At 37.9% G+C, this 19,158-nt stretch overlaps 1 protein-coding gene across 1 annotated transcript in view; it reads left to right on the plus strand.

The window, feature by feature from the left end:
* LOC133523808 (opsin-3) overlaps positions 1-18,833 on the plus strand; it is a 62,331-nt gene extending 43,498 nt beyond the window's left edge. Inside the window, exons 6-8 of the mRNA XM_061859546.1 lie at positions 16,063-16,256; positions 16,594-16,695; positions 17,720-18,833. Coding sequence (XP_061715530.1) covers positions 16,063-16,256; positions 16,594-16,695; positions 17,720-17,834 — 411 coding nt within the window. The 3' untranslated portion in view covers positions 17,835-18,833. The remainder of the gene's footprint in view (positions 1-16,062; positions 16,257-16,593; positions 16,696-17,719) is intronic.
* The last annotated feature ends 325 nt before the right edge of the window (positions 18,834-19,158 follow it).

The following is a 19,158-nucleotide window of genomic DNA, read 5'->3' on the forward strand; positions in this document are numbered from 1 at the left end:
GGTTTGTAAACAACTGGTGCCTGTGCCAATTTTTGAGATTAGATTGACGAGCGGACCACACGCTCCTCTAATAAGCCGCAGGGTGTGCCCCCAGTATTAGATAGTTTTCTAAACTAACTCAGTACCAGGATTTCCGGTTTTCGCCATACAAATTCAGTCCCGGGAGCATTTCTTAAGCCGTTGTATTTGTAATACTTATAAAAAAAAATGAATAAACGTTTATTCACGTGTCATGCCTTATAAATATTTACAATATACTTTTGCCAAACCACAGAGTGCTTTGTTGGCAGACGAAGCTCCTATAATATGTAAGCTAGGTAGTCTATATGTTACTTATATATTATCTATTTAACCCCTTACCGCATGCGCAGCCCTATATGGCAGTTATAATATTCACTTCTATTGATAGCTATTAAAGTTTATTTTTAAACAGATATAATACTTTTGTTTACGACATGAAGTAAGGGGTTAACGCAACAATATGTAGCGGTTGTATTTTACCTTTTATTTTATTTAATAGAATATTGCTAAGTTTCTATAGTACGTTAAAGTAAGTATAAGTTTTTTTATGGCTTCTTCAGTTTTTATTTGCTACTCTAACTATATAATTATCTATTATAATCTGACAGATTTATTGATAAAGCATTGAACACGAGTTGAAAAGTACATAAGAAGTATTTTCATCAATGGATAAGTAAGCTTGCAAGTCGTTTAAAGTTTAAAACAGTTTAGTTAAACTCCGTTCGGCTGTCGGGCGCACAACTTCGTCTCGCTAGTTTTTTAATATTCTTAACTCGGCCAGTATTCCGTATATTTGATCAAACTTAGCAAACTTAAGATTTACATACGAAAAAATGTTTACCTACGTGAAACATTACATGGCAATGGATTAACTTTATGGTTATGCTATTGTTGCAAATTACCCTATTATTTTTTGTAAATCGAAAACGATGAGGAGGGTGACTGTACATTAACCGAGTTCCCAAATAGAGTTCCTTCTCAGAAATGTTCTAATATGGTAAATTATTTGATTAGACAACTTCTTCTTCCTCCTCGCGTTGTCCCGGCATTTTGCCACTGCTCATGGATTAGACAACATAAAAAAAAGTTAAATAACTTAAATCAAATAAATCATCAATAAATAAAGCATTCACAGTAACGATAACATCAAAGTGACACTAGTGACATGACGTACTCTTTAATTACCTTGTATCTACATACAGGCTGTTCCGAAGTGTTAAATTGTAAATCATTAATTTCTCCATTAACACTGTGTCGTATGGAATGAGACTTTGTACATAGATTATAAATAGCCTAATCGACCTGTCCTTATTCATCTATGTCCAGAGGGTAGAGTAGAGACACGTTGTACATATGAGTAGCAAAACAAATCACTTTCATTTTGATATTTACTAGGATAAATATTGTATTAACACTTATTCATCATTCATTCATTTCATTCATCCATTCATTGTGTCAATTAAACTCTTAGACAAATTTTGTTTCGAGTGTCACGGCGGCACGTTATTTTCTTAAATTTACCTCTCTATTCAATCAATGACTCTTTAAGCTTATAATAAATTTAATAGCATCGTTCACAGACGTTTCTGCTTAATACAGAATTAATAACTCTGTCATAAAAGTCACTACATGTCCGCAAGCATTTATAATTTGTAGCCCCAATCAACCCTAACATCCGCTTCTTTATTCTTTAATTAAAATTTAATTAGCGAACTTACGAACAATTTGGGTACCTGAATGGCTACAGCAGGCGACCTCTTTCTACAAGAATCATAAGAAATAGCTGGGGAAAACATTGGTCGATAACGATTTTAAATTTTGTCACCACGACCGAAGGCAAATCAATCAATCAGTACAAAATCGTCTTTTAAAAATAAATGTAATCAAATAGGCCTGCTTACCATCAGGCGGGCTGTATGCTTGTTTGCCATCGACGTAGTGTAAAAACAAACAAGTCACTTCTCAGCAAAGCATTTCTTTTTTTAATATAATCACAACCAATAATAATAACAGTACATTTGTTTGCTTACAATAAACAAATGTCAATAACGATAACAAGGTCATATATCCTATATATTATTAAATTACCATTACTTTGACGCGGTGTAGGTACAAACAATACTTAATCGATTTTGCATATAGATAATATAATATATTTCAGTAATACCAAAATGCTTGGAAAAAAAACCTTTAAGATTCTTTCAATCTTTTCCTTGAAGGATTTAAACGTGTTCTTCACTTAGTTTCAAACAGAGTACACTAAGAGAAAGGAAGCGAAAAGTTCTTAAAACTCTTAAACAATTAGTTGCAGCAAGTTAGCGAACTGCGAGCTGATGAGATTAATAACAGTTCTAAACTGGATCGCAGCAAGATAGTTTCCATCGCGGGTTAATTTGAGTGAAAGATGCATTCGGGCTGCGGTTCCAGTCGGGGGGCTGTCAAATAGTTAATTTGTACTTGATGCAGTTAGAGACGAGCTTAGTTTATTTGATTCGTGTATCGTTTAATCCTACTAAATAATAATTACAACTTACAGACGAACACTTTAAAAAGAACAAACACAAATCAAACTTATAACTAACTACAACTAACTATAAAACTAAACAAGCAATAACTAGATACAATTAAAATATTAAAAATACTAATAATTATAAATAAATAAATAAAAATGTTATTTATTCAGGTATCAACCCATTAAATTACAATAACGCAACAATACAATAAAATAAAATATACAATTAAAATTAAGGCTAATTATATAGGTGCAGCGGGGAAACCTTGCTCATACAGTAGCAGGTTGTATACACTACTTTAACAATACTGTTCGCCGTTTCGCTCACTCTCCCGACAAACGACCAGTGCCTTTTACGCATTATAGCGTAAAAGTCATCTACTCTGTTCTCGGCGAACATACCAGACGCACTACACCGCCACGGTAGCCGTAACATTGCACGAAACGCGTTGTTGTACTGTACTCGAAGTCTATTGAACGATCGTTTCGTGAAATGGTACCACAGCTGGCTAGTGTAGAACGCCTGACAGTACGCCTTGAACAAAGTTATTTTGGCTTGGTCGGAACAGTGAGCAAACCGACGTGCCAGCATGTTGCTTCTCATCGCTATGGCCCGCCGCTGTCTTTCGAGATCGTCATCGTCCTTTAATCTCTCTGTCAAAACATGCCCTAGATACTTAAAACTACTTACACATTTATTATGAATGTAATATGGAGCATTATTATGTACCTATGTGCAAATTTAGAAATAATATTTATCTTTTTTTTTTCGTTTGCAATCGTTTCTGCTTGTTAAAAAATATTTTAGTATGGGTAGCACATCGTTACTGGTGAATTTCCAATATGACTTGGAACTCCGGTAGCCGTCTAAGAAGTGTAACGTTCTTACGGTAGATGTCACTAGGGTCCCTAGACCCATATGGTGGAAAAATTTGCTGCCTGTGGATGAGGTCTTGGTGGCTCAGATGGCAGAGCGCTGGAGTATCGATCCAGATGCCGTGAGTTCAAGTCTCACCCAAGACAGTAATTTTTCCACTTTTAAATTTATTCTAAGCTTAATAGCATCGTTTGCAAACGTTTCTGTTTGTAAAAAAATATTTTTATATATTTTATCATTATATTATCAATGTAATATGGTAAAAAGATACTCAAAAGTAATAAAATTAAGACACTTTAAAAATAATACAATGTTTGGATGTTAGTTAATCATGCATTTGATATTAAGATGAAATTTTGGCAGATTGCCTGGGGATGAAATTAGTACAAGGGTTGTAACATTTATAATTGGTATAGTAAATACCGTGGGCTCGAGTAACCCGACATATTTTAACCACGCATTCCTGTACCCCTAGTGTAAATTTATTCGATAGCGAAACGTGACGTACGCGTTTGCGTTAAGTCTCATTTTGTACGGGATTTAGAAACAGGGCGCCAAACGGGACTTTTTGGAAACTCATAATCCCATACAAAATGAGTAGTTAAGTCTCATACGTCCCGCGTTCGTCACGTTTCGCTATCGAATAAATTTACACGTAGAAGTACTGAGGTCATGAGAGAGAGAGACTTTCTTTAGCTGATTGTGAAGTAACACAGCGATTGTTCTAAATATTCTCATATTTAAATAATTGATTTGCATAGTCGTTTCTCATGATACGTGCGCCGTATTCGAGAAACGTGTCAGCTAAATTCCTAAAATTTTGTAAGGCGCTATCTCGCTCGTTCGTTTTTCTCCTTTTCTGGCATTTTCAATTTTATATAGTAGATGAGTTAAGCTTACCTATTTCTCTATGGCATTATGCGCGTTTGCGCAAAGGGTTTCTCTCGCGTAGAGATGGGCCAAATACGGAGTTTACCGAATACGAATATTCAGCAGAACATTCGGTTCAGATCTTACCGAACGTATGCAGCAGAATTATTCAGGTCATCTGTATCGGTCTAAAAAACCATTTGAAAATGCTTCAAATACATTACCAGCTAAAAATGAATCGATTCCTATGCAATTGCCTAAAAACAAATGACTTAAGTTATGGAGGAGCTTACAAAATATTTGCCTAATATTCGGCATGTTAACGGAGTAATTCGGTGTATTCTTATCTGTGCTCGCCCGCCGGTCATTTATTCACCAATAATTTGGTCGAATACGAACAGTGGAAAAATTGTCGAATATGCCGAATAACGAATAATTACCAAATATTCGGCCCATCTCTACTCTCGCGTGACTTGTGAGCGCGGTAAGGTGCTACGCAAAATTTTCCGCTACATAACATCTACGGTGTGCTACGCCTTTCCACATCTGTGGGTTCTGCCATTATACCATAACTGTATCAATAAAAAAAAGAATTCTCACTTGTACATCTATGTCTCACAAGGAATCATACAAAAATACAAAGAAATAGTCTGGCAAGTCAACTTTTTCGGTAGAAAAAGGCGTGAAATGCAATATTTGTATGGGAGGTAAACCCTTTGCGCCACAATTTTTAGGCACCTTTTTCTACTAACGAAGTATCATATCATATCTCACATAAGAGTGTAACTATGTGTAAGTAACGGCCCGATTCGAAGAAGAGATACGAATACGATAAGTTATGATTTAGATAAGTTCTCATTTAGATATCGTTTGTATCTCGTATAATTGACATAAGCAGCTCGATTGAGGCAACCAATGCCATTTTGGCGTTAGAAATATCGTAATATATTGGGATCACAGCGGAATCGAAATAAACGTCAATTTTGACATGTCGTTTATTTATCGATCTTTTAAAGATCTTTCTAAGATCTTAAACGTGTCTTAATCATTCTTCGAATCGGGCCGTAACAGGTATTTTCGCGCTTCATTGTATAGATACCTACTATTGCAGTATGACTGTATTTTATAAGTAAGTGTGGCAAGCCAGTGTAATTATAATTATTAATTTTACGGTTAGATTGCTTTTGCGATTTATCGCGTCAAGTCTTTAAATGATCCCTAGTAAGCATTTTTTCCTTAAGAGTCGCACGGACCACCTAATCGAAAGTTACGCTTAAAACAAATACTAAATAATTTTTAAGAAAAAAATAACCGACATTAATGAGGAGACCACTAAACTAATCTTAAATAAATTAAAATGTCACTGCGGCCGGCAAAACGTCCAACTTTGTCGCCTGCCATAAGGACGAGATTAGCTTGTATCAGTGGCGGATTTAGACATTTGCCGCCTGTAGGCTATTCTGATTTTGCCGCCCCTATCCACCTAGCCTTGAACCTAGCCTAGCTATGAAAACTAAAAGTACTTCGCAATCGGAGACGTCGTATGTCGTATCACGAAAATAGTGATAATCATCCTTTTTACCACACCAGCTAATCAAAGGTCTTTAGTTCGTAAAACTTGATGAGAAAGTAGGTAGCATTTTACCCACAAGATTGGCATAGTAACTAGATGCAAATTTTGAAAGATTTCCAGAAAGATACATATTTAATAGCATTCGTTTGGATTTGATTTGTAATGTCTTACAGTTAGTTCCTCTCGTTGGTGAAAAAATAAGTGTTTCATTCGGTAGCAAAGTTTCTTTAACCCCGGCGTGCCTTGAAAGTCTCAAAACCTCCACAACAACGCTTAAGATTCCACTTTTCGAATTAGCTGGTATATGGCAAATCCTATGACGTGGGCTACCGCTTACAGCCTCGCGGTCCGAGGGGCCTCGCGTCTCAATTTCGCAGGGCAGCCGGTCCTAGGGTACATCGAGTGAAGCGGCCGCTCGAGTGAAGATCACAAGCGTTAATTTTCACTGTATGTTCGGAACACATTTACTTACTTTGCTGAAATATATTTTAAACCGAGAAAGTTCTTTTTCAACTCCCGATTGGCGAGAAAGTCCAAAGTTTTAAACAAGTTAGTAACTCACGATAGTTTAATCAATCCATTTAAACTTGGATTATACGTATATTTCGCTAAGGTCTGATTTTTCATATATTAGATAAAGTTATCTATCAGTCAGACCTAAGCAGTATATAAACTGAAATATATGTCATATAAACTGAACAAGTGCGAGTCAGACTCGCCCACCGAGGGCTCCTTACTTTTTAGTATTGGTTGTTATAGCGGCAACAGAAATACATAATCTTTGAAAATTTCAACTGTCTATCACGGTTCATGAGTTCACTGGTGACAGACGGACAGACAGACAGACAGAAATACAGTCTTAGTAATAGGGTCCCGTTTTACCCTTTGGGTACGGAACCTTAAAAAGTGACCAAGGCACTCAGTGCCCAGGGCCAATGCCGGATTTAGAGGTCTGGAGGCCTCGGGCAATAAAGGAGTGGAGGCCCCCTGCCCCCAATTTAAAAAAAAAAAAATGGTAAATTTTTCGAAGTCTCTATTGTGGGGGCCCCTCTTTTGTGGAGGCCCGGGGCTGTAGCCCCGGTTGCCCTCCCGTAAATCCGGCCCTGCCCAGGGCTGGGCCCGAACCTCCATAGTCCGCATTCGCAACAGGGCATGAAACATTGGTTTCATGCCCTGTCTACTTTTTTAATATCTATTTCAATTTATAATTTACATTGTAAAATAAAATAATACAAATTATTTATTTTGATTTTGGACATTCTGTTTTGACGAAACCCACACAAAACCTAAGGTGAATGAGCTTTCTGTAATGTGACGAAGCCTGCACTGTGGATCTGATGGTATGCTATTTTTTTTTGGTTATTAAAATTTTTATATTTATTTATTCATAAAATAATTCTAACATAAATGCATGCTTTCCTTTTTTAACTAACAATAGAATACGTAGACAAGTCGTAATGTAAATATTTACCTTAACTGGTTACTCCAGTTTGGCGCATTTATTCTAATGTGTAAGTGTGTAATTGTTTTACGTACGTGAATAAATTAATTAATAATAAAAAAAAATCTGTTTGGAAAAGTTTGTTTACTAGTTAAACCACTGACATATATCTAAGGAAATGCCTTACGGGTATGGTGCTAGTTCCGCGATGTCACTCACGAAATCGATCCAATCGTGCAGTATAACGCAACTAAATAGTTGCAACCAATCGCGTTGTGGCGTTAGACTGCACTATTGGCTCGAAACCGTGTGCGTGACACAGCTGTAGTGGCCCCATTCTTATTGCCCGTAAGGCCCGTCCTTAGATATATGTCAATGAGTTAAACAGTATACAGGGTGTCAACTCAACTAAACAAATAGTTTGTTCTCTTATAGAATGTAAGAAACAATTTTTTTTTTTTCAGTTTCGGCCCATAGTAAAAATTGCTCAGTGTGTCTCGAAAATTCTACCCGCAAAATATTTCTAAGGAAAACATCATGTTAACCTACTCTAAATCGCGGTAGCAAGAAAGCTAAGTAACCAATGTTTTCGTGAAGTGGCATTAGGTATTTGTATTTGAATCGAATGCACGAATTCCTAAACGGAATGGCTCTGGAATGTTATAAAGGAGAAAACGGCGAGCCCGGGCTTGTATCGGCGAGCACAGTCGGTAGATTAGGAGCAGTACGATTACTAAAGGTCGATACACACAGCGTAACAGCATGGCTTCAGCTTCCTGCGTAAACACGCGCATGCACGCGTTGTTTACCTATAATAATTAATTATATAATTTAATAGATATTTATTACATAGTTGACAGCTATTTTAATATCACATTAAAGAGGAAATGCGTAATTCCCTCTTCTTGCATTGTCGTCGCTTGTTTTCCTCCACCAAGTAATTCGTATTTAGTTACACTGCTTGCGTTTGTGTGCCCTAGTTGACGTTATCTATATTATGAGAACTGGAACCATGCTGCATTCTACGTACCCTGTATGGGGCTATGGGCTGTATGGTTCGCCCTTTTAATTATTTCATTTAGCTTTCATGATACGAGTATCTAAAATTACGGGTTATTGCGATATTATTCTCGTGTTGTGATAATCGCCGACGGGAAAATATGGGCATTTTTGCCTCTACCATTAAAAAATCGGAAGTTTCTGAGAGTTTATTTATGTATTTATTAGCCTATTTTATTATCCCACCGCTGAGTAAAGACCTCCTCTCATTTTTCCATTCGGCCCTAACGCTTGTCCCACCATTCCATGTACAATGCGTCAAAGTCGTCTCGCCATCTCCTTTTTGGTCTGCCTTTCCGAGTGCATGCGGCCCAGTAAAATTTTACAAATCAAAATAATTTGAGCGTCAGTGTTTTCAAACTACCCTGCCTACTGTTAACTACGGGGTAGTATGCCGCAGCTCCGACCGTCTGCCTCTTTATTCGTTCCCATTGTGCACAATCGCGGACGGAATCGGGTTAGCAATTTTCTTCATAATACAGGTAATCTTCGCTGCCCCTGACAGATGTACTAAACTCGTAAATATACAACGAGACCCCGCGGCGGCCATTTTTTCTTCTTTTGTTTAATGTTTATGCCCAGGACCGGATGCGATTACGTTCCGTGTCATATTTTTTTAATAGTAAGAGTGAAGATAAGGAAAATACGCTTGTTTTATTTAAGAAAACACGTGTTTTTGATCACCATCAATTTCGCACAACACTTTTAATTAATACTTTTTTTTTCGTCTAATCTAATCCGTCTTTTCTAATTTCCTTTCCAAAGTACTGCACGCGTAGCCAACGTGCATATCGTTCACGCTCCGTGGCGAACGAAACGCAACTATCACAGTCGCACTAATATGGAAGAGCGATAGAGAGAGATGACTACGCGGCCGTTGGGCACTTAGACAACGTGCCAATCGTTAACGCTCCGTAGCGTAGCGTAGTCATCTCTCTCTATCACTCTTCCTACTAGGCTTAAAATTAAAGGATATAGAGCCTTTAATTTTAAGCCTAGTAGGCTTCTCTCCATTCGCTTCTGCGTTATTTGTATTTTTTGCCTGTTTGTGTAATCGAACGTCCAAGTTTGACAACCATAGGACAGGACATAAATATTACGAATAAAAAATAATGACTATTTATTAATAATACATATTGTTTTTTTTTTAATTCTCTTTTAATATGCATATTGGTTTTTTTAATGAAATTCGTAATATAATCAATACAAAATATAGTAATTATTCTTATTTTTAATATTTATATATTCAAAGACAAAATTAAAGTATAGTATATAACTCGTCAAAGTTCTAGTTCTCGGTTATAAAATTAATATCACTTATTAAATAGATGAATGAGTATGAGTATGAATACGAATTGAATTTTATTGCTAATGTCGACTCCATAGCTCGCTATTAGTCTTACCGTGCGATAAAAACTCCGATGTCTAGTAATATTACATGAGTTGATGGGAGATTGAGTTTTTGCTCCTTATGACTTAGGGAATGCGTGGTTAAAATCTGTTAGGTTTATTTGACCCACGGCGTATATCTAATTCCCGCCATCTTGACCTCGGCTCACATTGCCGCTCTAAGTTATATTTACTCTTAGACCCTGTTTACCCTTTACCCCAATGTATCGATCGGAAATTAATAACGCGTCCATGCGATACGTAGTAGCAGCCGAAGTTGCAATGCAAATAACCTACGGCCCGATTCGAACTTTAAGATACGTTAAATATTAGGTCTAGATACGATATGGATCGGATATGTCAGTGTCAAAAATGACGTTTTTGTTTGAAGAACCGTCACTTTTGACACTGGCAATACCGATCCGGTCTTCCGGTTCGACCACCATCTTGATAGTCACGCCTCGTAATTAATTCCTGTGTTTTTGCGCATTATTGTTTAAAGTGTAATATCGATAGCTTATTATACAGTAAACTAATGTGGTTGGTAGTGTACAGTGAATAGAGAATTAATCTTGAATCGCGTTTAACCACCATTTTGGAGTTAACGACCGGTAGTCCTTTCGAAGGATCGGTATTCTGTACATATGCTGCATCTCATTTGAGACACACTCTAAAGTCGGCGGGATCGGCGGAAACGACTGTAAGGCTCAAACACGCCAAGTACCTCGGAAGTGACGTACGATTTAGTACCGGTCGCTGTTTAGACTGCTGGACCCTTTAGGGAGTTGGGTAGGCGTTTACGAGAGAAGGGTAATGATCCCCGCTCTGGGTCTTCGCTGGTCCAACAGGTTTCCATCGCCATACGGCGTGGGAATGCTGCCGGCATAATGGGAACTTTTGGGCCTGGCTTGTTGCAGGGGTGGATGGTTAGTTTATAGATGTTTTTGACGAAGCTTTAAGATGTAGAATAAGTTTGTGACCATGCTTGTGCGGATTAAATTTGTTTTTGACGAAGCTTGTGGCGGATTACCTTTATATTTGATTATGTCTAGAGCTAATGTTTGATGTATGTTAAAGTTCGAATCAGGCCGGTAGTATGAGCGCAATGCACGCTATTGGTTCAAAATGCAGCCACAGACAGCTGAAATGTAACTAACCACCAATAGTACAGTAATCAGTCACATGTGTCGGGCACAAAGAAGCGCGAAATAGTTATTTGTTTCAAAAAGAGGCAAACTTGTTATCCCCAATAATAGCCTTCTGCAGCCTATATACGTCCCGCTGCTGGGCACAGGCCTCCTCTCATGTTCGAGAGGGCTGGGCTAAGTCCTCACGTAAATCCAATACGGGCAATAAATTAAACCAGACGTAGAATTTACCCGTGTACCTAAATATGAATTAAGAAGTTTTTTACTAGCTCGCATCTCGTAACTTGTGTTGTTTTACATTAGGAGCCGAATAATTTTGTAATATTTTCATTGTATTTCTAAGCAAAAGTACTTCTTCTTATCTCAATGAACTTCTTAGGTCCTATATATGCTAACATTTAGTTCAGTTTATGATTTCCATCCAGCTGTAGCACGATCGAATTTTTATCACTAGCCACTATGCCTGTCGCATTCTGTAAGTGCGAAAGTGACAAGTGATAAAAATGAGACCGTGCTACAGCCGCTGATAGCAGAACTGACGGTCATTTATTTGCTATGCAGTTCGTCTTCGCACTGTTATTGACAGCTAGCAGTGACTGGGCGCTACTCGGTTTGATTAGTAGCGGCAGTTCGGCCTTAACTGTAAGGCCTGAGTGGACGCTCGAAGCGGGGCGTTCAGCGGGGCGTGCGGCGTGGCGTCGGGCTCACAGGTGATGTGAGCAGCGTGCACTAAGACCGCTCCTATACGTTTGCATTTGTTTACCTTACACTAAGGCCTGAGTGGAGTGGACGCTAGAGTTGGGCGTGCAGCGGGGCGGGGCGCGCGACGTGAATGTTAAACAAATGCAAACGTATAGGAGAGGCCTTAGTGCACGCTGCTCACAGCACTTGTGAGCCCGACGCCACGCTGCACGCCCCGCCGAACGCTCCGTTTCGAGCGTCCAATCAGGCCTTACAGTAAGGCGAGGTGTGCTTAGACCGATTTATGGTTCGTTGGCAAACAAGCATACGGCCCGCCTGGTCTCCGTAGCCTATGGACGCCTGCAACTCCAGAGGTATTACATGCGCATTGCCGGCCCTAGCACTCCGCACCCTCGTTGAGCTCTGGCGACTTACCGGCAGGAACACAACACTATGGTCTATGTAGTGTTATTTGGCTGCTGTTTTCTGTAAGGTACTCATGTATCATATTCTTGGATCTAAATCTCACAACTTGACTCTCACGAACCCTGATCGTTCGCCTTTTAGTGTGAGTCATTCCTAACCCATGTATATGTTACGGCTAATGTTAGAAGGTTAATCAAAGTGAAATTTACCCTGATACAACTAGTTTTACCCAAGCCTTTTTAGTAAAGTCCGAAAATTAATCTGTATTCCGCGTTTACCCGGACACATCTAGGTCTACCCAATACTGGCTGGGTAAAGTTAAGTGTGTCAAAAGATTTCATTTGTGACCGATTGCATACCTTGTCTCAGTGACAAACAACTTAAATGTCGCTAGAGATCTCATACAATTGATCGAATGAACTACTTCAAGATCAGCAATTTGGTTTTACAAGAGGTCGTTCGACGACTGATGCCGCCTCTGTACTAATCAAGCACATATACGACGCCTGGGAACACTCGCTAGATGCTATAGGTGTCTTCTGCGATCTGTCCAAAGCATTTGATTGCGTGGAGCATGACACACTTCTACACAAGCTGAAGCACTACGGTCTGTCAACGGAAGTTCTAAGCCTTGTTAAGTCTTACTTAAACCAAAGAACCCAGAAAGTGGTTGTAAATGGAACGGAGTCTACTGGAATGACTGTAAAGCTCGGAGTTCCACAGGGTTCAATTTTGGGCCCTTTTCTCTTCCTTGTATATATAAATGATCTGCCGAACCTTGTAAAACATAAATGTGAGATAGTCTTATTTGCTGATGACACTTCACTAATTTTCAAAGTTGACAGGAAACTGAGCGATTATAGCCAAGTCAATGAAACTTTGGAAAAGGTACTAGAATGGTTCACAGCAAATAACTTACTTCTTAATGCGAAAAAGACGAAATGTGTCAAATTTTCGCTGCCGAATGTAAGAAAATCTGAAACTATCATCACATTAAATGGCGAAACGCTGGACCTTGTCGAGAATACGGTTTTTCTGGGCCTTACTTTAGATAGTAAACTGCAATGGGTCCCTCACATATCTGCCCTGGCGAAAAGGTTGAGCTCTGCCGCGTATGCAGTAAGAAGAATCAGGCAGTTTACTGACGTGGAGACAGCTCGCCTAGTTTACTTCAGTTACTTTCACAGTATTATGTCTTATGGCATACTGGCGTGGGGCAAAGCAGCTGACATAGAAACCATCTTCGTTCTTCAGAAGAGGGCAATCAGATCTATTTATAACATGGCTTCTCGTGACTCACTGAGAGAACGATTCAAGGAAATAGATATTCTCACAGTAGCTTCACAATACATACTAGATGTGATAATGTATACGCATAAGAATATAAAGTCCTTTAAGAAACTGTCCGATATCCATAGTTATAATACGCGAAATAAACATAAGTTAGTAGTCTCCAAGTTTCGTCTACAGAAAGTTAAAAAATCGTTCATGGGAAACTGTGTAACATTTTATAACAAAGTACCCTTAGAGGCATGGAACCTGCCCTATACTTCATTCAAGCAATACGTCAAAAATGCACTTCTCAAAAAGGGATACTATAAAATAGATGACTACTTGGGAGACACGGAATCATGGCCAAGTATCCAGTCTCAAAAGCTGTAATAGTTTTGCGTGCAGTGTCCCGGAGAGGCATATGGCGCTGTTGTTTCTAGCTGTTCAACCTTATGTATTAATGTTTGTTATGTTTTAGTTATTTTGATGATGACATTGACATATTAAATACATAGTAGTTATGTATTCTGTAGAACTAGTTTTAAGATTGTTAGCTTAACAGTCTCTTGACGTGAAATATGTACCTATTTCATACAATTTTTTATTTTTTTTATTCTTTGACATTTGGAGAACCTTTACACCTCCAAATCTTATTATTGTGTATTATTATTTTTCTCAGACCGTGGGGACCTTATACATCTCCAAACTTAATGTATTAACCGTGGAGACTATACGTCTCTGTCATATTGTATAATATACTTGACTTGGTACATACTAGTTATGTACAGAATGTAGCATTAGTTTATGAGACTGCTAGTTTAACAGTCCAGACGCGGTTTATTTATTTAGTATAAATTTTATTTTGACACTTGGAGAGACTTTACACCTCCAAATTTTATTAGTATTAGTACTCTGACATTGGGGACCTTTTACATCTCCAGATTTAATGTGTTTTTAACCATAGAGACTATACATCTCTATTGTATTGTATTAATTATTTATTTTAAGATTATTATAATATAATGTTTACCCAGGTATTGGCTGTTGTATTTATAAATGTTGTTATGTATTTTTCATGTCACTATATGATGTTACTATAAATGTTGTATTGACTTGTAAAAGAGCCCTTGAGGCCTACTTGCAGAATAAATTTTTGAATTTTGAATTTTGAATTTTGAATTGTCTCTGTCACAAGGTACGAAATGGGTCACAAATTAAATCTTTTGATTGCACAAAATCCCAAATTTGTCGAATTAATTTTAAGATGGCAGTCATTACATCTAGGCTTCTTTTAATTAAGTAAATTTCCCCGCTTTATTATTCTTAATAATTTTGCCCGAACCAACCAATTAAAAAGCTGTTTAAGACAGGAGATATTATAATAAGTAGACGGCATGTTTTTGAAATGTATCTAGATCTCTTTGAATCGGGGTTTCGCAGCGAAATTAATTTATTTAAGATCAAAGCGGATTCAATCGTATTCTGCTGATTTAAGTTACTAAAGCTGGAGATTATAGACGGGGATTTGATGTTTTTGACCTAAATAAATATTAATCAATTTAATTCGGATTACAGTGCGTTTTTGATAGCGAACACAAATATTTTTGCAATATGTAATGTATTGTAAATGTATATCTATGTATATCACCGTGTCATTCACGAAGACTCGCCTTGATTCGTATTGTCATGCCATTAAAGGTTAGATTTGACAAATTTGCGGTTCATCGTGAATGACACGAATTCACACGATATATAAGCAAAATTTGAGCGATGAGTTTGAGCCTAAGCAAAATTGCTTAAGTCCAGTCTGAATGATTTTAATAATTAAAAGTGAATAATTTACAAAATATGTTATCGAGTTCACCTATATTGTTTTATATACATTGTTACCGTGGAATATTTCTATATAGGCTACGTTACATACTAAACAAAATAAATAAATAGATATGAATAACTTCTTCGACTCTAACGTAAACAAAATTACATTTGGCATTACGTCTTCAAAATACCTACATCAATAGCACCCTCGATAATTATTAATACTTCATCAGTTCCAGGAGAATTACGAAATGCTTTTGACATGTATGGCAGCTACCTCATTTAAATGTGTAAAACTCGAGAATATAATTACATTGACAATTTGTTAGTCATGAAATATTCTTCTTGTTTATCGTCACGGTCGTAGTCGTCATATCGTCACGGTCGTAGCTTTATAATCCGTCGCCATTCTTCCCGTATTGTAGCACTTCTTGCAGGTACATTCGTGGAGTTGGCCATTCAGTGAGTTTTTGACTAGGTCTGTCTAACGCATTGGTGACCTACCGCCGCGTGCCTTCGACTACAAGTCGTTCCACAGATGTGTCGTCTCGACGTATAATATGTCCAAAGAAAGTGAGAATGACACTTCTTCGGACGTCGGTGACCACCTTTGCAAAGTCTTTTCTATTCTTGGCCAGTCTTATTAGCGTGGCCGCGTCCTTGATGTTTGTCTATTTTTTGATGCTATGGTTTTGAATACGATACTGGACGATAGAAGAAAGACGCTATTTCAATTACAATTTTTTTCTGTTTGATACCTACCAAATATTACCAGACCAAATATCTCTTTCTAAGCATTTTCAATTTTTCAGAAATATTTGAAGAATGGCACTTTGTAAGTGACATTTACATAGAATGCCTCAGTACCCGTTATCACCAGCGCGCTCTGTTCTTTCCAGTACCTGTCAAGTTTTACTCTTCGTAGGTATATACGTACTCTTTGCAGCTTTCTAAACTTTTACGCTATTGTTCCAGGTACGCCTCCACGAGCGTATGCTCCAAGAGCAAGCCAAGAAGATGAACGTGAAGTCACTGGCGGCAAATAAGGAGGACGCTGGCAAGAGCGTCGAGATCCGCATCGCTAAAGTAGCCTTCACTATTTTCTTCCTATTCGTCTGCGCTTGGACGCCGTACGCGTTCGTTGCGATGACTGGTGCCTTTGGAGACAGGTAATTTACCATTGGAATAAGGACTCCAGAAAGTGTGTCATGATCTTCATTGTCAAAGCCATCTACCATCAGTGGCTTGTTATGTCTAACGCTTTCAGATACAGCTCGATAGGTAAATGTGTGTTGTAAGAAAGAGATGCGCCTACAAGAGTGAGAGTGATTCGTATTACGAACGCCGCGCACATTAAGAAGACATCATCATTAAATCCGAAGAGCATTCAAGCGTCTCACATCTTTAACCAGCCTATTTGACGCATCCTCGCGGATAAAGTTAGCTGTTTAGTAACATTTGTAATTCGCGAAACCAATAGAAAATGACTTACCTCTTTTTTCACAGGAGTATCCTGACACCAGTGGCCACGATGATCCCAGCGGTGTGCGCTAAAGTGGTGTCCTGTATAGACCCGTGGGTGTACGCCATCAACCATCCCAGATACAGGTCAGCTAAAGCTACGTTGTTCACGGAAAAACCGTGCCGAGCTCACGTCGCCAATCATCCTACGTACCGTGGTCCGTACTCCGGTCAACCATCAAAATGTTTAATCAAAAATGTGGAAATGCTGCTAAGAAAATAATTGAAACTTTATTTAAAAACTTAGTTACTAGTTCAGGTTACTAGTTAGGTTCAGGAAGCTAAATTTTAGACAGAACAGAACAACTTCCTGAAGTGCGATTATTAATCGCTGGTATATACGAATTATGTAAGAACGATGACAATCGAATTGATGAGGTAGGATGAGAATGTCCAAGGTAGTCTTAGGAATTAGGTAAGAAAAAAAACGTATGCAATGATGAGTTTAGGTTTGTTAGAATCTTCTCAATGAGTAGTAAATTACTGTTTAAAGAAACGTAAACTCGCCAATAAATAAATAAATAAAATAATTTATTTTAGACTAAAAATCAAATCTCATTATAGGTAAAAAAAATTAAGTAAGTCACCTGTACCCCTAGTGTAAATAAATTCGATTTCGAAATGTGACGTACGCGTTTGCGTTTAGTCTCATTTTGTATTGGATTTAGAAAGAGCGTGCCAAGCGGGACGTTTTGGAAACTCAAAATCCTATACAAAATGAGACTTAACGCAAACGCGTTCGTCACGTTATGATGTCGATCAAATTTACACTAGGGGTACTGTTGTATGTAGTTGTGACGTGTTCGAACAGACAATACATGTTTAAAAGACACACACAAACAAAACAAATGTCTATTCGAACACGTCACAACTACATACAACAGGTGACTTACTTAAGTTTTTTTACCTATACTAGTGTTAGTACAACATAATAAGAAACTAAACAGTGACTGCATGCAATTTCTGCCAACGATTGAGCACGGGGCCATTTTCGCCCCCAAATAAATGTTTTTTACTTATTCACAAAACCAATTTTTTTAAACATACCTCACATAAAACCACGTATTTCAATACAGTACCCAATACATCTGTAGCAAGTGGTATTTTACAGGGCCGAGTTAGAAAAGCGGCTGCCATGGCTGGGCGTGCGCGAACAGGACCCCGACGCCGTGTCTACCACCACCAGCGTCAACACGGCCACCACGGGACCCCAGGTCGAGGCCTGAACTTGAACAATCCCTTCCTGACGTAATCTGTGCAAATCTCATGCCAAGCAAGGCAACCGTAGACACCGATTAATTTATATTTCGTATGGTCACTTTCAGAGCTGCTGCGTTAAAGCTATGATTATGAAATGATGCTGCGATAACAGACGGCACATAGGTGTGAAGTCCTTTAATGAACCGCCACACAGTTAACGGTCGGATTCTTGTTTTATGTTATCTTTTACAGTACTTATATACCTAAATATAAATGTGCCTTACTAGTACCTCCTATTAAATTCTACCTCAAATCATAAACATTAATATTTTTAACTTACTTGAAAAATGTTTTATAAAAATATATAAAAATAAAAATTCGTATTATCTACAAAAGAGACAATACAACCCATTATAAATGAATGGATCAATCATCAAGATTATTTGAAAACGTATTCAGGTCAAAAATATTTCATCATGTAGATTAAAAAGGATTTTTCGGAGCACAATATTAGCGTTCGTCCCTCGGGACTCTCAATAATGGAAACCTTAACGAATCTCTATTTCACATTCAATGGATTGCTGTTTGTTATCAAAGAAATTCATTTATACAAAAAACTTTTTAATAATTAGAGAAAATCATTAATTTTGACGGTTCATTTTTGAGGTATCTGTTATTTAGAATATTTAGACGAGCTTCAATCTCGTATTTAATTTGAGTAATGAAATATTTCAATGCCTTCTTTAATGGACTGGGATTTGGACTGATTGCATTTAACTGATATTTTGTAATGTTATCGTATTATTATTGATATACTTTGAGTACGAATCTCTGATTCACGTAATATTATTACTTTTGTTATATCGGATCTTTGATTAATGACCGGCTGCCCTAATGGATTCTGATGACGCCATATTTTTTTACAATGGAAGCAAAATATAAAAATAACAAAAAAAATGGAAGGACCGATCCCGACGACAATGGCTAACGACTTTGAAGCAAATAAAGTTGAATACTGCAAGCAATTTGGATTGTTTTATTTCTTCCAAAAATCCTTACCAAGTCCTGAAGAGAGTAGGTAAGTATTATTATATAAAAAATGTACTAGGAATGTTGAAATACCTAAATTATTGTATACATACATCACGCCTATTTCCCGAAGGGGTAGGCAGAGACCACGGATTTCCAGTTGCTATGATCCTGACAGACCTCTTTCGCTTCCTTCACTTTCATGACATTCCTCATGCACGCTCGTCGGTTTAGGGTGCTCTTGACCTGGCCTTTCTTCAGGATTTCCCCGATTTGATCAGAGAAAGTCCGCCGAGGTCTACCCCTCCCAGCTCCCTCTTC

Source organism: Cydia pomonella, chromosome 12, assembly GCF_033807575.1.
Source record: "Cydia pomonella isolate Wapato2018A chromosome 12, ilCydPomo1, whole genome shotgun sequence".
Taxonomy (NCBI): Eukaryota; Metazoa; Arthropoda; class Insecta; order Lepidoptera; family Tortricidae; genus Cydia; species Cydia pomonella.